We start from the raw sequence: 21,053 nt of genomic DNA, 5'->3' as shown, positions 1-21,053 counted from the left end.
ATGACCTCGGTTGAACGTGCAGAGCCATTTCAGTGCCAATAGAGCACTTAACTGATTTTTTTCTAAAGGCCTGTATCACTTCTGCTTTTATCAATTTCATTTTCAGGCGGTTTCTGAATAAGGGCTACCCCACTACTTGTTTCCCGGCAGGAGCAAGAACAGCGGATATTTTATATTTTGAAGAAATTAAGACCACCTTATTGTGACGTGTATCAAAAATTTGAACTGCGGTGGTTGCTTACGTACTCGAAAAACCGCTACTGAATACTCGCTTTCCCCATGCAGTTTATGTTTTATACACGGCGTTTAGTTTTTGATCCCGGTATCCTCAGTAAACTATGCGGGACACGGTGTTAATATTTATTCGAAGTACGAAAAAATATCCTGAGTGACGAGCGATAAATGCTTTTTTCTATGTAGGTTCATTGCAAGCCTTTGTAGGAAGTTACATATTGAAGTGTTCCAGGGTGTCATACCGCCGCTTTCCCCGACTCCTCAAACAATTGCATGAGATATGGACTTGAATTTCCATGAAAATAGGAAGCCAACAAACAATGACACCAAGGACAACATAGGGGAAATTACTTGATCTTAGTAATTGAATTGGCTAACACACCCAGGGTTAGTTCTATATAGTTGTAAAACATACGTACCCCAGAAAGCGGATGGAAAAACTGTTCCACGGTAGCTCAATGGTGAGAGCATCGCACGCGTAATGCGAAGATGTGGGTTCGTTCCCCACCTGCGGACAGTTGATTTTTCATCCGTTTTCATTTCCATTAATTTATAATTTCTTTAATTCAATTACTAAGTACAAGTAATTTCCCCTATGTTGTCCTTGGTGTCATTGTTTGTTGGCTTCTTATGATATGATAATAAAAATCGGGCCCCTCGGTTCCCTTTCTTCTCGTTCATGAAAATAGGAAGAATTTCAAGCGCAGTGCGTTGCGAAAATGTCACTTTCCTGGTTTAAACGCAAGTGTTGCAGATAATTACTAAACCCTTGCTTTCCCATTTGTTCCCGTGCACCATACGGGATGCGTATAGGTTGCTTCTCCGGTGTCCTCGGTGAGCTAAACAAGGCATCTTGTTTATATCTGGGGATAATGAAATTTTCTGACGAAGTAAGATGTGTATTGATGAATTACTGTTTTCTTTAATGGCGAATTCCATTGGGAGAACAGGAGCAGGGCGCCGCGCAGGGACACTCGACCCGCCATTGGAATACGGCGTGCATTCAGAGAGCAGGTGGGAGGGGGACGTGTGAGGAGAAATGTACCATATGACTAAAGCAATCGACGTCCCACTATTCTCTGCAGGAGAGCGGCAAAACACGCGTGATCGTCTTGCAATCTGTCAGGCGTAACGCTGTCACCATTTGCAGCCACGTACTACATACTTTTGTGCAGCGCCGACGCATCCCACAATGTTTCGGCCTGCGAAGATCATCTGAAACTGCAACTTGAATCTAAAGTTGAGCGCTCCAGCAGCTTTCGCTGCTGTCACCGTCGAGCGTCTCACGCAGTTCAGCAAGGCGAAGCCCGCTGTCCCCCGCGCATCCAACGAGAAGCAAGGCGGACTAGAAATGCCAGGATCTGTCGCTAAATCGCCGCGAAGCTCGCTCGTATCACCGACGTCAAAAACAGCGGTGCCAAAAAACCAACTACGCTTGGCTGCCGCCATTGCCGCCGCGCGCGCGCTTCAGCCGGCGACCCTAGCGCCGGCTGAAGCAAAATAAAAAGAAAGGAGGATATGACGGTTTAAGTCACGTGACTTCCTCCGTACTGCGCTTTTCAGGCGAGAGCAGTCCGGACTGCTCCCGGCTGCTCTCGGCGCAGCAAAACTGCTCTTGTTCTACCACTGGATGACGGCTCTCCCACACGTCGCCTCTGGAACGAGCACTTTCAGCGTGCTTTTGAGTGCTCCTGTTCTCCCAATGGAATTCGCCATAAGTTTCCAGGAAGAAGTGCTTCAAAGCATTACACGGGGACAAGGTTTAAAACGGAACACTAATATACGGTAACTTTTCAAAGTATGAGATGTAATTACAAGAAACAAACATTTAGTGCAACTGTTAAAAAAAAAAAAAAAACTAAAAAAAAAAAACAGCTTCACCAAAGATTTGGTTGTAATTCACCAAGTACGCATACCTCTGCCGTCTTTTTCTTTTTAATATTGAGAGTACTTTATGTTGATTGTACTTCGTTCTGTATAACCTCGACAGTACTATTACCTTAACTAGCGACACATTTATGCTGTAGACACCAAGTAAAATCGTTTAATTAATAAAATTGACTGCAACAAATGTGCATTTTTTTTTCGCTGCCATTTGTCCCTGCATCACATACACATTTTATAGCGACAAGAAATAAATGCAAATTCAAATAATTTTTCGGGTCTCGATGGCTCACCATGTGTTATTGAGAAATGGGTCTATTATTACAAATAAAAATACCTGACAGATGCAGTTCCAGGCTTTTTCACTTACTGTACTAGTAATTCAATATATATATATATATATATATATATATATGGAGAGAGAGTCAGATCTGCGGTTTGCCCCCCCCCACTCGAGAAATAGTTGGTACGCCTCTGGGTTCGATTTCCGCCGCCGCCGGCAATCCACTGGCTCAAATGGGCACAAGCATATCCCAACCTGGCATATACCAACACACACTTCGTTGGTGGCGCTTTACAATTCTTTTTATCTTGTGAATGGGCCCACTGTATTATATATATGGTTGTATGATATATATGTAGAAATAAGGGATGCTGTAACAGTAATGCTGTGATGATTAATTACTATGCACAAGTAGCACTGATCACTTTAGTTCTGATGCCTTGTATGTTACCCAGGTGAAGACACCAGATGGAGTGACACGCAAGATAACCTTTGCCATTTTGGTGGTGGCTGCAGGCCCACACTCTGGTGAAATGGCCAAGTTGTTGCGCGTTGGTACTGGACAGGGACTTCTGGAGTTTCCTCTGCCTGTTGAACCTAGGTTGGGCTATTTAGTATCCCACTTCTATTTTTTTCTCTCTTTTTGCTAAGAGTTCTACAGCAGCTTTAAAATGATCAAGTTTTTCAGTCAGCCTAATGCATTGTTCAATGCAAGCCATATTTGGGCTCTTTTAAAGTTATAAAGTATTGGTAATTGAAAATCTAATTCGCAAGCAGTGTAAGGACTTTTTTTTGTTGTTTTTCAGTAAGGCAAGAAAACTTGTTGCGGTTCCTATGCAAACATTATTCACATTGTTCAAGTACATTTGAGGTGCTTCAAGAATATGAATAATGTTTTTTTTTTATATATATGTTTGTAGGCTTTGAAAAAAGTGCTTGCAGACAGCTCACAATTGTGAAACTATCTTCAGGTGAACCACTGGGTTGTGCTCCCTCTAGTGGTAGGTCAGGACCGAGCTAGACAGATTTTGGCTATGAGATGATTTACTAGAATCGAGCCATGGTGCACGTAGCAGCTTGTGAAATGAAGAGCTAAGGTGGTGCTGATGATTAATTGGTTGCGCTTGATCCAATTGACCATTGTCCTGCACCACAAGCAGAGCAAGCAGGACCGGACTTCACCATTCTGCTAGCTGTCTACATCCTCTATCCTGGCTAATGTTCAAAGCTGCATTTCTGTTTACATGCTTTGCTTGTGCTGATGTTTGGCAGCTCGCTCTGGTATTCCTTGACCCAGTGTGTCCAGAACTTTTCTAGACATCCTTCTCTTGTTCGTAGGAGTGCTGTGGGTGAGTCTTTCATTGAAGGTGTAGTTTGGCATAATGAACAGTGGCAGTGCTGTAAGGTCTCTTCCAATAAGTAAGCATGTACGAGACAATGCAAAAAATGTTGTGGCATTGTTGCATAGGTCAATGGTCGTGGAAATTACTATGACTGCTTCCACTTGTGTTAGGAAGGCAAGCAGCTCTGTTTCACTGACAAGTCATCTTTTGAGCATTTTTCTCAACGAGGTCTTTGTAAAGTGCACTAGTTTTCCATGCAACTTTGGCACTAAGTATTATTTTGGCAGATGAACTTCTGTTGAGTGCTTGAAATAGTGAAAAAAGCAGAAATGTGTAGCTGGAGCATCATTACCCACAGCTTAATTTCTTTGGACGCTTTGATGAAAGTTTGTTGTTGCTGTTAAAACAAAAATTTGTCGGCTCTTCCACTCCGTGAAGATGGTTAACCAGCGAAGCTGAAACGTGCGGCCCTGGTGTTTATCACTGGGTTAATCCCGAGGCTTCATTAAAGTATTCCTCAATCATGAGGTTACACACACGTTTGGCTGCGATGGAGAGAATGACGTCACTGACGGTATATCTGCAGTCCGCCGTTGTCGCTTGCATTCATGTCTCGAGCTTGCTCGGCGGTGTGGTTAGCAGCATTCGCCCACCATTGCCGCTTGCAATTCTCTGAAATGAAATTGCTTCAAAATTATCTGTCCGTTAAGCAAGACAATGAATGGCTCATACCCCCTTAAGCTATGGCTCATACCCCCGTAAACGCGGCCTCCCCATTACGACGATAGAAAAGTGAAATTCTACGCTGGAATGATTAGTGGCAATGCAGCCAGCTGTGGAAGCAGACGATGACGACGAATGTGGGAGCACTGGCACGAGCGCTTGCCGAGCATGAGCGCAAACTGAAGGGCGCCAACGAGCCAGCCGCGGAAGGTGATGACGACGCTCGAGCCAGTGCTGATGATGATAATTTTATGTACACAGGCAATTTCGGCTAGGCTTATACATTTCGCGTAGACATATAAAGCTTTGCTTTAATAGTTTGACAAAGTCCTTGGTTTGGATCGTAATTTTGGCAGTGCGCATAAGAAGCTCTGCAGCCATGCTTTCTATGTATTCCAGGTAGATGGGTCTTGAGGACAGAGAACATAAATGGTGTGATGTACGCTTACTGATCTCTGCCCATCCCTAACTTACAGATGTCCCTCAAAGTTGGTCACATGTGGGGCTATTTCTTGCTCAAATGGTTTCAACTGCTGACGGTGAACTACTACATTTGTAGTTGTTCTTCTTTAGAAATTGATGTACGTGATGAATCTGAAAGATACCTTTGACTTGTGTTATGGTGTATTGAACTCTGTGAAGCATTCTGAAGTGATCTTGGTGAATAGTGTGCGCAGCTGCAGGTCCTCTATCGACAGCATGGAACCCGCTGTGGTGGCATAGTGGCTTTAGCCTTGCGCTGTTAAGCCTGAGGGCACAGGATCAAATACTGGCCATGGTGGCCGCATTTCAATGCGGACAAAATGCAAAAACGGTTGTTTACCATTCATTGGGTGCACATTAAAAAACTCCAGGTGGTCAAAATTCATCCGGAGTGCCCCATCACGGCGTGCCTCATTATCATATCGTGGTTTTGGCATGTAAGACCCCCAAATTTTTTTAAACAGCATGAAGTGACGTGTTTCATATGTATCTGCTGCAGTCTGTGCTCTTCTGACTGTGCAAAGAATCCCCTTTTTGTTAAAGAACTTTTAACTCTCTCACTGATCTGTTGAAAAGAAAAGATTTCTTTAGTGCACACAGTCAACTGTGGCTTCAAAGCGGCAGTTCTCTTTGTTTAGAATACTATAGCATTCAGCAGTCTGAACCTCGCCCATAGAAAATGGTCTGTTTGCTGTGTTCAGCTTCTCAGGTTGTTCACATAGGGGGACACCCAATGCTGTTGTTCACGGAAACCTGGTCATTCTGCTGAAGTGTGTTATATGTATCAGTGACATACTTCTGGACGCTTTGTGTTCCATGCACGTCAGCTGTCTCTGCTTGCTTTGGTATGTCTGGAAGCTGTATGTCGTTGTAGCCTTGAAATCATATTTTGTGACGATTCTTTTCATTTTCTATTAGTTATGCCCTTTATCATTAGCTCTCATGATGTTGCACCCTTGCTATCTCCGCAATCAGCCATTTGTTGGCACAGGAGATGTATAGAATCAGAGAAAAATAATCCTTATGAAATACGGCTCCGGCCGTGACCTTGAAGGGTGGGTCCATAATCCAATGGGGTACATGCTATCAATCACTGCAGTAGCAGATTGACCGAGGTCCCTCTTGTGAGATTCTTTGAAATCCTCTTTGCTGGCCAAAAGTGCCAGCATGATATATTCAAGAGGGTGGGAATTTCTTGCAATTTCTTGCAATTTGTTGCATACAGCTGGTTTCAATGTGGACAAGTCATTCCAAATCCAGCACAGTGGAACCTGTGACACAGGGTGATTATATTGATGCCAAGATCACAGTTATTAGTGATGAAACTCCACAGTCATTTGGATAGCAAAGCAGACATCAGTTCTATTCGAGCTAGAGTCACTGTTGTCATTGGCACTATGCAGGTCTTTGAGAGCAGCAGGACAGATTGAGGTGCTCTTATCATTTCCTCGAATGCACATGTAGACAGCAGCATTGTCGGTGCACTAGCTTGCATCAGCAGCAAAGATGTTCACGTCTGTCCTGACAACTGTGTCTTCGATTTCTGCTCACCAGAACCTCGGGATAATCAGACTGCTTAGACTGGCTGCTGCTTCAATCTGTTTATGCCAAGCTTTCGCTAAAGGCTCAGGCTAAGAATCTGCAGCCGAAGTTCTTTCTTGATAGATTTTGCATGAACAATTTGAACAGCGACAAAACGGCTGGATCGGGGCTGCAGCTTGAATTATGAATTCCTTCAGGCAAATTTGATGCTAGCTGTGAGAAGTGTAGCTCCCATTGCGACTTGTCCAGCCTTGCTGTATGTGCTGTGTTTTGTAGTGCCCATGAATCAGACTTGTACGTAAGGAAGTAGATGTAATTAATTAATTGTAATCAACTATATTTTTTGGCAGTTTTATTTAATTATTTATTAGTTATTACGTTTTTTACTCAATCATGCTGACTGTAACTAATTTACCTTTTCAGTAACCAGTTACATGTAGCCAGAAACTTATTAGCGATACAAGCTGTAACAGGTGACACAGCTTTGAGCACTTGTATTAGGCGAGGATGAAGGTAGAATGCCGTGGTCGTGCCACGCCACAGCTTTGTGGATGCACATGTTCAGACTGGCAAACGCGGGCACTCAGTGTTTGTTTGCTCATCTTAATGCTCCACCAGATGTTGGCCGCTGAATTGAGCCGTCGCTGATATGGCTAAGTAGCGATGGCCACATTGGACATTGATGCCAAGAATTTTTCTATGGATAATACTTTAAGGTTTTCATTGGCTTAACCGGGAGCAGCTTCTCCTGCGCTTCATAGAGGATGCAGATGCGAGCAGTGTGGCATTTAGTAACCACAATCTTGTGCGCAAGGTCTTCGTATGTTGTGAAATTACCCTTCCCTCCAGCGCACACATTGAGCGAATTTTCAGGGTTGCTGTTGATCTCTTCACAAGGAAACAAAGGAAGATGACCAAGGAAAATTTTGAAAAGCAATTGTTAGTAAAGGTAAACAACATGCGAAGGGCTGCAGAGAACACACTGAAAGAGCCAGGGCAGCTTATTCAATTTATTGTATTTGTGCAATCTTAGTAAAAGTTGGGAGGAAAGTAATGTAAAAGTAATCGGTTACTTTTTGAGTAATTGCTCATTTACTTTCATGGGGCAGTAATTGGTCACTGTAATCAATTAAATTTTTGATTGAGGTAAGTGTAATCGTAATCGGTAAATTTGTTCTTATTAAGTGTACAAGTCTGCCATGAATGCAATTCGTTTGTTCCTAGTCCACAGTCTAGCAAGACGTAATGATCTAATCAGTGCTAGGATAACATTTGCTTCTGTATTTTTGGTGCAGGAAGCGCTATGTGTACGTTGTGCAGTGCCCAGATGGCCCTGGGCTCAACTTTCCACTGGTTGTAACATCTGATGGAGTGTACTGTCGTCGAGAGGGCCTTGGGGGCCACTTTGTTTGTGGCAAGTCACCTGCTCCTGTAAGTTGTGCAGCTTAATTTTTAAAATGTGCTGTGTTATTAACCAGTGCATTACTTTGGCTTTTGTCTTGTTACTTAATTTCAAAATAACGATTGGTGGAAGTGCTGCATATCGGCGCACTACACTAGTCAGGTCAATAGGTTTTTCACAATACAGTAGAACACCACTGTTACGTTTTTCACGGGACCGTAAAAAAAAACCGTAAGAGCCGAGAAACACAAGAGCCGGGAAACAGGAAAACTTTAGAAATGGGAGTAGTGTTCAACTGCATACAATATCATTTTAATTCTTACGTGTCAAAAAAAGTCGTAGTTTCGCCCAACAGCCGAAGTATCGATTGCGATAGTAAACTAGTAGACAGCTATACAAAGTAAAGCCCAGACCACACGTACGCTTTCGAACGCGCGTAAGCTCGCATCTACGCGCCTTGCGCCTGCCGCGCCTAGCGAGGAATGGCGGTTTGTATCCACAAATACGCACGACAGCGCGCGCTCACTGGCCTCGCTCGTTGTCTCCTTGGCAGACGCCACTTCGTATTTCGTTGTTGACAGTACTTCAAAATGATTCGATATCTATGAACGTAATTGTTATATTTTTGGAGCTGTTAGATCAGCACAAAAAGTGAAGAAAAAGCACTTTCTTGCATGTATAAATCTGCTTAACTGAGAGTTGAATGTACCGCGCCGTCGCTGCGTAGCCAGGCGCGTCGACGCGAGGCAGCTCAGGCGCGCGATAACTGAGAGGCATGGAGTATTTTTTACCTCCATGCTGAGAGGAGCTGATCACCGAGATCGCGCCTCGTTTCGACGCGTACGAGCCGTGTCGCACCGTCTGCGCATGCGTGGGCGCGAGCTCGCGCGCGTTTGCAAGCGTACGTGTGGTCTGGGCTTAAGAATAGTAGTTTTATCGTGCGTATAAACTTGTAAACATTCGCTTATTAACTAATTCACAAGCATGGTATCAGCGCCCACAGGCAAACATGAACACATCACACTCGATTAGCGCGGACACACACTGTCAAACGCTAGCGTGAGGAATTTAAGCGCCGCTGCAGAAGCGAGCGAAGTGACCTTCGCGCTGTTGTCTATCGCTTCAACACAAACTGAGCGCCGAGGACACACAGCACGCACAAAGCTACGAGCCGCCGACGCACCTACACTGCGTAGACCCTGCCCCCACGCAGATCGCTTTCAAGATACGGCCCGCGCGACCGCGCGCCGCCGCGCAGTACGATGCCAGAGCACAACGCTGCCCGCTATCCCTCCCCCCTCGCTCCCTCGCCGGTGCCTCGAGCGTATAGGTTTTCTGTAGGAACTGTATAGGTTTTCACAATAGGTTTGTCACAAGAACTTCGTTTTTGGAACAAGGTGTTTGCATTTCAAGAGTTTGGCAGGAAGATGCATTTGTTAAATGTTGTGTGTATGTGTTTGTGCGCGGTGGTAGAATAGGAGAGGTGGCCAAATCAGCACCGCAAGCGTGTCGCCGCACCGCTCGAGTTTCTACAGTAGTCGCCAGGTGGCGTAAGGGAGTTTATGGGCTCAAAGACGCGCATCGCAAGCTTTCGCTGTGCTGGCTTTAAAACGTTTATGTATTTAATAGCTTGCAGAGGTTGTCTGCCAGCCTTGCCCACAAAAATAAGGGTACCAGGCTCTGTGGAGCTTAGAAATGTCTAATCGGCGCTGGTAATCTCGACAAGACTGACACAGAGGGCCGATCGCAAGTGACGCGTGTGTATTTTTCTGGAAGCGTGAAAATTCTTACCGGCAAGTTTACAGCGTAAAACAGTATTTCGTTTTCACGTCATTGTGGGTAACATTGGCCTTATGGACGTAGTTGATTTATGATTGCCTGGCTGTAACTAAATTTCACTGTTGCGCGGTCACCAATTTTTAAATTATTGTTCAGCTCCCTTCAGGCGCCAGTAGCGTCAGATGGCAAGTGCAAAGGTGCACGCGCCTACGAAATGCTGGAGACTGCAAATGACGGGAGTAGACTCCGTTCTGTGTAGACAGAGTGCCGCCGCCGCGCCTTCGTGCTCGCGGCCGACCTTGTCCGACCACTCTGAGCAACAATGAACAGAAATAGCGTGAAACACGCAGTAAGTTAAACCGCGGTGACCGTTGTAAACCAGGCGCAGTGTACTTTACTTGCGATGCACATTGCAAACAGATTGCGCACGCTGAAGCTTCTACAAGGAGTATCACGGTGTTCAAGACAGCGTCGATGAACTTTGCTTTTTAAATCAGCCGGTCCTCCCAGTGATTTAATATTTCAGTAACGTGCTTGGAAACTGACGATTTCTCGACCCAATGTTTTTCATTATATATTGGTTATCAAGCCAACAGTAGTTTTGTGAAGACAGTAAATACTGTTTGTGCATAGTCGTACATGCTAATAAAGGATTTTTTATTAATATTGTAATGATGAAGAAGGAACAGATGTACTTGATCGTGAACATATGAAAAATATATTAGTTTCAAACTTGATTCATTTGGCAATGACGAGTTAGTCACCGTATAGTTCTCAGAATCAATCTGTATCCAGCAAAATAAAGAAATAAAACAATGAAATAAACAAGGAATAAACAAGCCCCTGCTGCCACCTTACCCAAAGCGGCGGCAACGCGAGAGCCATCGCGTCATGCGTGGCGTATTACCGGAGCGGCGCCGTTTGGCCACCTCTACTATTCTTCCACCGCGTGCGGTGTGTGTGTGTGTGTGTGTGCGTGCGTGTGCAGAGTGGCTGCATCATTACAGTAGCAGCAAAGTAATATTTCATTCAAACTGCATTGTTCATCACCTTATTTCAATGGTGCCTCTCTGCCTAGCCATTGTCTATATCAGGATAGTGGCTACAGCTGTTTTGTAAAACTCTGGGCATCTCAATTTTATTTTCATGGTTAAAACTTATTGGTCATCAGGGGCTCTTATTTGCTGTTTATAAATATGTGCAATTGAGATTTTTGTGGTGGTACAATTTTTATTGCCGCTGTAATAAGAATACTCATTCTGTGCTTTAGTGCACAAATTTGAAATTTAACTGCAGGTTTTACTACTGATGCCAAATCCAATGCCTTCTCTGTATACTGCTATCACAGATTTTGTGCTTTTGTTTTTGAAAGAGGCTGTGCCGATGTGAAATATTTTGCTGGAGTGTTGGCACTCAAAGTACAGGTTCAAGGAGGACGGGCGCATGTAGCAGGAATGGTGATATTTCATTCTATGCAGAAAAATGTTCTTACATCATGCATCTATCTTGTGCTCCCCTGAGCAAAAGTATACAGACCAAAGGTTCCGCGATAAAGCCAACTTATTCTTCGTCTATGAATGCAACTTGAAATTAATAACTGCAGTCCAGACTTGGCATTTCAAACTTTACATTGCACTTGTCAATTTCTGTGAAGAAAGTAAATTTTTCGGTGAGCTTGTGGTCCGTATACTTCTCACGGGTGTACAGCCACCCAAATCTTTACTAGCGTCCGCGAGCGGCCACTTGCTGTGCGCCAGCACCTTAAATTAGGAAGAAACTAAGAAATGACTATACTATCTTCACGAGCTTTGTGAGCATTAGTTAACTTCGACCGTTTCGCAAGTTCGTTCTATTGTAATGCACTGGAAATCAGAAAAAAAAAAACTGCATTTACATAAGCTAGCTAAAGATTTGGCCGGCTATACATCATTCCATACATTTCCATGTGTGAGGGAGAACATTGTTTTTTTCTGCGGCGACATGTGCATGCCATTGGTAGGCAGGGAAATGCAGGTGAGGGTTGTAACACATGATGTTACGATTGTTTGCTGTCAATATACATGACCTCTGTAAAACATTCCAAGACATTTCATGAAAGGAAAAGTGGTTTTGACCAGGAATTGGTGTGACACTACAATTTGGAACGCAGGAGTTCTTCAAAAAAACGCACAAAAGACAACAAAGCTTTGCAGTTGAAGAAACAAGTTTGTCTTAGTTCGGGGGGGGGGGGGGGGGGGGATAAATCTTGGTACCACCAGCTTTCTGGTGCAGTCACTGTACTGTACCACTCATGTTGAACAATTTGGGAACATTTTACAACTGTAGTGGGAATAGCAAAAAATGACTAAAATTCATGAAAATTGTACACACAGCCTATATTGATTGAGTCGGATCACTTCCTCAAATGGCTCCATAAATTGGCGTTTCTGTGTGGACAAATCAAGTGCCTCTTCCATGGCAAGGGGAAGGGGGGGGGGGGGAGAAGAGTGCCTATTTGCAGGCCGTGGTGTGAATGGGCCTGTACATGCTGGCTTATAGACATGCGAGTTCATGATGCAAGAATGTTCATGTAACATTCAACTAATGTCTTTCCTGGTGACATAAGCTCTTGCATATGGAGAAAAAAAAATTTTGTTTGTCAGATGTGTTTTTTATAGTGAAATTTCATAAAACTTTTATATAAATTGGACATTGTATCAAAACGCATGTGATCCTTGACAGAGTATTTAGTGTGACTAACTTTGAAAGCTTTGCTTTCATTGTTATACTTTTGCCTTGATACATGTAGAAGCTTGTGTGCAATTAGGGTGCGCATCTGTTAACATAATGAGCTGGAGGTGAGTGTGGTGTACTTGGTTCATGCTGAAACTGTGTGACTGAAATATAGCCAGAGGCATGGAGCAAGAATTTTTGAGGCAGTGAAACAGCACTAGCTCTGGCATTCCAATAAAGTAACGGCGGAGGGCACAGTGCTGACGCGCCCTTCGTCGACTGAGTCGGCTTGTGGAGAAAGGGAGGACGCATGCGATGTGCTCGCCGCAGAAGCTCGCCGGTTCAAGGCTATCTGGGACCATTTGCCCCAGCTGCTTTTATGCATGAATGAATGCACTTGTTTCTGATACCAGCACTTACTTTTCTCCATTTTGAAGCATGGCACAAGCACAACAGTCGGCGGACTTGTGACAAACGTGGGAGGCAGCAAGATGCCTCGTCTCATCTTTCTCAGCCTCGCAAGCAGCGTGCATGCTCCTATTTTGGCTCACCAAAGTCTCTGTCTTAGCACGCTTCACGTACCTCACGTAGGCTTTTCATTTTCGCTAACTGAAGAAAAGTAGCTGGGACAGTTTGGAAATATTGACGGCATGGCGTCTGGCAACAAAACAGGCTGTTTTGACTTGTCTATAAGTACTTCACCTCCTAGTTGGTCCTAATACTGCTTTCTCTCTGTCGCTCTCCAAGAAGTGCTTCTTGCAAACATAGTTGCGAAACGTTAGCTCTCGATGTTTCCTTGGGATTGCACGAGCCTACACTTGCAAGCAACCGTACCGGTTCACTTGGAACCTTAAAGGTAATTACCTTTTCCTTGCAGGATGTGTAGCCACTGCTGCAGTTCAGCACTGGCTACACATATTTCTGCCCCATTTTCAAATGGCACGGATGGAAAGTGCTCGCCTTTGTAGCAAGGTGAAAAGTGCAGGCGCAATGTCTGAAACCGGTGCTGCCGGCGCAATGTGGAAGTCCGCGAGAACAAGAGAAAAAATGCCTGCATACCATGGAGAAAACTATGACAGTTTGCTAGTCAGCGCACACAGTGCCCTAGCTAATCCAAGATTTGCCTCTCAAGGTTACCTACGCATGTACGCACACCACATGCGAGCGAGTTAATTCATGGGGCCGATAGATGTCATCTGCACAGGGATACTGCAAGTAGCTTGTTTCAGGGGCAGCACGGCATGTAATTTGAGCAGTGCTAAGCTATTACTGCTGCTAAAATACCCATCACTTTTGTTTCTTGACATTATTAATTAAAACCAAGGAAAATTTACAAAATATGGGATGACATTGCAATTTTTTTGCGTCACGCCCATAAATGAGCATGTAATGTGAGCAATATAAGAATGCGCCTGCCGCGTCATCTGTCATGCTGTGACAAAAACTGCATTTCACCCTCACCAAACCGTGACGCTATCGCGCCGCCCACATGCACTGTCGTGGATGGACAAGTTCCCCTCCTGAAATACTTCTTTCTTCGTGGTCAAAGGTGTATTGTAACAAGACTAGGAATTAAATACTGTTATATTCAGCTCTTTTGCTTACTCTTTTTCATCCCAGGATGAAGAACCAGACGTTGGGGATCTTGATGTGGATTATTCATTCTTCGATAAGGCAATTTGGCCAACACTTGCTCACAGGATTCCAGCTTTCAAGTCCCTGAAGGTGAAACTTCATCTATAATATGTGCGAGTGTTATTACGTGTAGCTGATACATTGCAATTTTTTTACTGGAGCCTTGACACACCTTTTAAAATATGTCTAATGTTAAAAGACATCACATCATGAATCTTTTCCAACAAAAAGTAAAGTAATTGAATATGTCTCGGATGAGCAGATGTGTTGGCGATCAAATGGCTACACCTTCCTAGTATTTTTCTCTGCCTTGTCCTCCTTTTTATTGTCCCTACAGTCTTTATTTAGCACAGTTGCGCAGAAAGAAAAAAAAAAAAAAGACAGAACCAACATAAAAGCATTGCTGAGGACATTTTTAGCTTTATTTGAAGGCACCATTTAGTCATGATGCCTATGGAAAGCTGGCCAAAGGACATCATGGCTTGTGGACCGCCATAAAGATAAAAAGTGGCAAGACTTTCAAGAGCTTTGAAGCAAAGAGAAAGGCAGTCTTTAGAGCAAAACTGTACATTCCTTGATATGTTTCAGGAAATATATTTGGCTAAACAATGCATGACTGTATTGTCTGTACTCCGTTTCATACTTAGCAGGCAATGCTGTTGAATCTACATAAGTTGTGTGGACATAGAAGTTTCACAAACAAAAATCAAGCAAGAGGCATATTTTCAATCACTGTGACCTTGGATTAACTGGCAAACTGATACTGAAACTCAGGTTGATGGATTATAATTGAATTACAATTGGTGAATACTGGGATTACAATCAGCACAAGACCCTGGTTGATGCAGGCAAGCTGTCGGTGCCAAAAATCTACCGTATAGCCTTCAGTAGAGTCATTGCCAAAGAACTAGTGCCCCTATGCAACAGGCTTAGTATGCCATAGCTCCTTGAACAATGTTCGAGGATGCAGACACAAATTGCAAATTAATCATTCAATGTGTTGGTCTGAAAGAGGTGCTCAAAGATGGAGTTCGCATCCCTTAGAACTGTAGAGACTGCAGCAGCTTTGGCTGTGCTAGAGGTCAGTGAGGGTGCATGTGGCATATCAAGAGACTGCTCGAGAAGCAGGAGCTAAATTATGGAGTCGAGATGAAAAAGCACATCCAGCAAACAACTAAGGAAAGAATTTCACAAGCACAGACAGGGGTGCTTGACAGCTCTAAAATTGAAAAAAAGAGAGGATGACTTGGGGAAGTAAATGCAAGCGAAAAGTGTTGTGCTAAAGAGGGCCCAACTTATGCAGTAGGGGCCTTTGGTTAATCGCTATTCACTATAAGGTAAAGTAGTATACTCTGCAATTTGGGCTCCGTGCTCCTCACTGTCACAGCGTGTTAGCTGCCCACTGCTGGGTGATGTAAGCAGAACGTCGCCTCGACGGGCACGGCTTTGCGCTCGCTGCAGCCTTCCAGTTTCGGTTTTGCGCGCTCTGATAGCCGAATTCATACCTGCCAAGTCTCCCGGATTTGGACCATTTCTTCCAGTTGTACGGTTGACAGGAAAATCTCCTGGAAATTGCAGTTGTGTCCTGTTTCTATACGCGTCCCGTGCTTTGTCAGGCCACATTGGCAAAAAGAATCCAATCCAATCCAGTTGGAAATGCATCATTATAGTAGCTATGGTGGCTAGCGTAGCATCGCGTCCGCAGAGCCACTCCTTACGCTGACGGGGTTGTTCGGTGCCCTAGTCGCCCTAGCCTCATTAAGCTAGCGAGCGAATGCCGCGTTCCGCAACTAGGAACACTAGACTCTCCATCGTTCTCCTCGTCGTCAGCTGCTCTGGCATTGCGTAGGCCTATACGGTCAGTCATGGCTTTTAAAGCAAGGAGCGTTAGCGCAAAAAGTGTCAAGTATTTTTAATGTAGTGCTCAGCCTAAGTGATGTTGGGTATTTCGTTGGTACCACAGAGCAATGCAGAGTGCGAGCAGAAATTTAACATCGGGAAAAATACGAGGACGCAGTGCCACTCCTCCATGTGTCGCTCGTCTAAGATGCTGGGAAACGCCATCCTCGCAAAATGTGAAAGAAATTAAATTTCTTACAATCAAACATTATCTGAAGAATTTTTTAACACCCCCCGTGGTTGCTTAGTAGCTTTGGCATTGCGCTGCTAAGCACGAGTTTGCAGGATCAAATCTCGGCCGCGGCAGCCGCATTTACTTGGGGGCAAAATGCAAAAACGCACATGTGCCATGCATTGGGTGCACGTTAAAGAACCCCAGGTGGTCGAAATTAATCCAGAGTTCCCCACTACAGCGTGCCTCATAATCAGATTATGGTTGTGGGATGTAAGACCCAAGAATTTAATTAAATTTTTAAGTATTTTTGAAGGCAGAATTAGCAACAACGAAATGATTGCAAAAAATTGTAATGAAGTTCTCCTGTCAGTACTTGAAGATGTAGACCTCTAAGGGGTGTAAGCGACTAAACCCCCCCCCCCCCCCCTCCCTCCCTGTCGGAAGATCTCCTGGATTTAGTTTCTTCGAACTTGGCGGGTATGTGAATTTCATCATGCCACAATTCTGCAGATAATCACACTTTTCTAGATTCAAAAATTGATAGGACTTTTACAGAGAGCTTGCCTTAATTTTCCAATTACAATGAGCCTGCTGAGACTAAATGTTTAAAAGTTCATGGATTTTTAAAAATTAGTGACTACTTACCATGTATCACCCGTCACCTCATGGTCGCCACCACTGACGGCATGTCTCCGAAGGAACCATAATTTTATTTCGAAAATGGCTATTTTTAAATATTACTTAGTCTTCGTAGAAGCACTCTTTATATACGACAGCAAGTCCAAGTGTGTTGCTGATCAATGGTGCGCGCATTGCCAGGCGATGAGTGCGCATTGTTTATTTATAAAGTCTATTCTATTGCCAGTCATCCTATTTCCCACCTTCCAGTCGCAATGTTCTTGCAGGTGTTGACTGGTAGGTTATGACCTGTCACTGGCTTGGGAAATTATCACAACCCATACAGCTGCTTAAATTAGAGCCGACACCATGTTTTTATGTACTGCGCTCATATTGAACTTCTTTGTGGTCCCTGCAGTTTTATTATACCCAGGTTCAGCTCTAGTGACCACTGTTTCTTAATTGGACTTGTGCAAATGAAGCTTGCTTGTAACATGCAGAGGTGCATCTCAACTTGCAACTTCTTGTAGTGTGGCTCTAGTTTTTAATTAATAGATCCACAATAGACAATTGTCTGAGGTGTATGAGGAATTAAAAATTGTTATGGTAGCCTATCTTATCTGCTGTGTTAGCAGCAAGAAGGAGTGCACGCATGCACACACACACACTCTGACATTGTTGTATGATACAGATTATTTGGCATGCAGAGACGATGTAGCAGTATATTGGAAATTGCGCCTTTTCCCAATTATTTCTTTTACGACTGCTGAAGACCGTACCTTCATTATCATCAAGCAGAGCTTTTAGCAGTGGAACTGTGTGCAGCTTGTCCACGCACCTTGCACCGACAACTCTGCACTGAAAGGTTGTGTTGGAGCGATTATCTCTGCATGTGATTTGCACCACACAATGGTTAGTGATAAGCACTGTGCAAAAGCCACGCTATCGGCAGCTGGGGCACATGCTCTTTGATTGGCAGCATCATGCAAACCCATGCAGCAGCACAAATGCAGTGGCCACCACCAGGAAAGGCAGCATGCCACATATATGGGCCCACTTGTTCATTTTGCAGGCAGAGGTTCATTCGTAATACTATATGTGTCATGGCAACACTGCTGAGGTGAATACGCAGGGAGCCACATTGTGTTTTATGATGCAGATATAGGCCTTTCTTTAAATGTGGGAAAAGATAGGTGTTGCAAAAGATATTTTGCCATAAACTGATGTTACAATTACAATGAGCATATACTGTCTATAAAGTAGGTCGATAAAACAAGTGACATAAAAGGAGGGGGGGGAACCAGACTTAAACAGTCTAGCTCAAGATTTATTTACTGCAATAGTAGTAGGCTCTTGATGTAGACACCGCTGCCTTTCAGCAACAACCTTGCGATGCACAAAACATCTTTGTCCGCTGCAGCATTTTCATTTGTGTTGTCGACATACACATGTATGGTACAGTTGGTTTCTGCCATGTGGAAGGCTTTGTTCTTAAACTTGGTGAATGTTAGCTGGGGTATGCTGTATAACATATTTCGAAGGGGGATAAAAGGTGTTTTGCTTTTATGTCAATAACATTAAAGTGTGCTTTACTGATCAGAGTTGGTCGGTAGATCATCACTTTTGCATATTCATTTTATCAACTCCTACAACATCCTTAAAAGGCATTTCACTTCATGTCTTGTGCTGCATTATTGTGTAATTGTTGCTACCTGTGGCTTAGCACACTTTAGAAATTAGCTCCCATGGGATTAAACACACATCATGCACAGCTGTTTGCTTATCTTTGTTTGTATTACAGGTGAAAAGTGCCTGGGCTGGATTCTATGACTACAACACATTAGACCAAAATGGTTGCGTGGGACGGCATCCTTGTTATAACAATGTTTTCTTTGCAACTGGATTCAGTGGACATGGCATCCAGATGGCACCTGGGGTTGGTAGGGCTGTTATGGAGCTCATACTTGATGGAAAATATGTCAGCATTGACTTAAAACGTTTCGGCTTGGAGAGATTCATACATCAAGAGCCGATCAAAGAGGCTATTATTGTGTAGTGTGACTGCTAGGCTGTTTCAAGGGCACAGTGTAATGTGTTCCAAATGAATTAAAGAAATTCCAAATGAAAGATTTACCTGCTATGGGACTATAGTCACCCATCACGTTTTATATTTATGTATTGCTGCAGACAAATGTGAATGCCTTGAAAAAGCATGCATTAACCTTCACAAAGCAGAAGCTCAAAAAATAAAGAACCATCCTAGCACATCATGTTCACATATGTCAGTAGTAGACGTATAAAATGTTCTTGATCTCAAAGTCTGGGTGTAATGTGTTAGGTTATGGTACTGAAGTGCTATACACCCATTTTAAAAACAAAACAAAGGACGTGCCTGCAGCAGTAGTAGTATAGTCAGATTGTCCACCCCACTCCTTTTATATTTTTGGGGTGCTGCAGATAAAGCGAAATGTCAAGCTTCAAATTTTTTACAAAGCTTAGAAAATACCTTAAAAAAAGAAAGTGCAAAAGTTTTCATTTGTGTTGTCAATATGCACATGTATGGTGGGAGCAGCCATCCTAGCACATCACATTGACACCTACAGGTTTTTGAGGTAGTACAACTGAACTATTCTTTAGATATTGGTAAATCAGACTTTAAAGGGGCCCTGAACCACCCCTCGGGCTTGGTGAAATAACAGTCCGTGGGTAGCGTACGCTGCTGTGAATATCTCAGCCAAGTTTTGCTGACGTACGCGGTGCGTAGAACAAAGTCACCTTTCTCTCAAACGCTCTCTTTTCAACAGAAGCCATGATCGTCACTCTTTTCCGCGCACTTTATTTCGTAATAAAACTCATTCCAATATGCGGCTTCTATTGGTAGCTGCGGTCGGCTACGTAGCGTAGATACCACGGCTGCCACGAGTCCACTGACTAAGCGCACTGCCGCTCGCTGAGGACAACTGCGTTGGGTAACATTTAGTGCGTCGTAGGTACCAAAATCTGAAGTCGTGGCGTCTACGTTAACATCCACAATGAAATGTGAACTGCACACCACGGTGACATTGAGAAGGCGGAGCGTTGTGACCACGGCCCACTCCACCGTAGCCTTCGCAGTGCAAGGCATTTAAGAAGGAATGGGGGCACAGCGGAGGCTGTGTTTGATTGCCAATAACTCCGCTTCTGCTGAACACATTGAAGTACTTTTTGCGGCAAAGTATTTCTGAAATAACCTATTTTCTCTTCAAATGCCTTTCTCCACTTCAATAAAAAAAAAATGTGGCTCCAATCCACACTACGAAAGTGGTTGGACAGCGAAGCTATAAATGACACCCACAACGATTACCCATTGTGACGTCACTTGAATTAACACACGTGGCTCTACAAAGAGTGAAAGCAGAGACAAGTGAAATGTACTTAACCACACCTTTTATTTTTGCACATTATATTCACGCTCTTCTGGCATCTTTACTTTCCGTGGTCTACCCATGAACTGGGTAGACCACGGAATGAACTGAATGAGTTGCTAGACCGTGGTGACGTCACTACGCAATTTCTATGCTGTTAGGTACTTTTCCATTCGGAGTAGCTTATGCAACCGTAATCTTTACCGGGTAATGCGCGGCAGAAGAAACGTACTTTGCATTATTTGCAGACGTCATTAGCATACATTATACAGTTTGCACTTCACACGAGGGTTTTGAATGATGTCAGCCCCTTTCGAAGTAGCTGCAAACCTAATCTTTACCAGAATGCGTTGGAAGGTGTTTCCATTGTTCACACATGCCTTATCATCCATCATGTGGTTTTGATGCTTGTTTTGTGGTTTTTCTTTTGAAAACAAGTGCCGAGCTGTATGCTGTGAAACCATCATTTTTTCCTTTAACTCCCTCAGCACTTTAGCCATTATGGATGCCTTTCTTACTGTTTTAGTTTGTATTAGTCATCACAGTTAGCACGAGTCAAGTCGTAGGCTTGGTTTGAATGGTGAATGAAATTTTATGCGTAACTGTCAAATCATTGAGCGAAATGCAGCTCCACTAACGTGAGAAACCTGGGGAGGTGCGACGCATACTGCCTTAAGCAATGGCTCATAACCCCGTAAACGCGGCCTCCCCATTACGACGACAGAAGAGAAGTAAAATTCTACGCTGGAATGATGAGCGGCAACGCAGCCAGCTGTGGAAGATGACGAACGCGGGAGCGCTCAGCGCGAGCACGAGCCGCTTGCTTACCGTGACGTTTTTTGCTTATGCCAGCGACATGAAAATTTCCTTGGCCGGTAGAGGTATACAGCTTTGCTGTAAAGGGTGGTCCAGGGCCCCTTTAATGTCCAATACAGAC

At 43.8% G+C, this 21,053-nt stretch overlaps 1 protein-coding gene across 4 annotated transcripts in view; it reads left to right on the top strand.

Moving 5' to 3' along the window:
- The window catches only part of LOC119436844 (FAD-dependent oxidoreductase domain-containing protein 1), a 65,732-nt gene extending 46,810 nt beyond the window's left edge, over positions 1–18,922 (top strand). For all 4 annotated transcript variants that reach the window (XM_049660030.1, XM_049660032.1, XM_049660031.1 and 1 more), the window contains 4 exons: positions 2,857–3,002; positions 7,788–7,923; positions 14,006–14,110; positions 18,514–18,922. In XM_049660030.1, the coding sequence (XP_049515987.1) occupies positions 2,857–3,002; positions 7,788–7,923; positions 14,006–14,110; positions 18,514–18,768 (642 nt within the window). In that variant the 3' untranslated portion in view covers positions 18,769–18,922. The remainder of the gene's footprint in view (positions 1–2,856; positions 3,003–7,787; positions 7,924–14,005; positions 14,111–18,513) is intronic.
- Positions 18,923–21,053: the final 2,131 nt, after the last annotated feature.

Source organism: Dermacentor silvarum, chromosome 1 (assembly GCF_013339745.2).
Source record: "Dermacentor silvarum isolate Dsil-2018 chromosome 1, BIME_Dsil_1.4, whole genome shotgun sequence".
Classification (NCBI taxonomy): domain Eukaryota; kingdom Metazoa; phylum Arthropoda; class Arachnida; order Ixodida; family Ixodidae; genus Dermacentor; species Dermacentor silvarum.
This window is presented reverse-complemented; position numbering and strand designations above follow the sequence as displayed.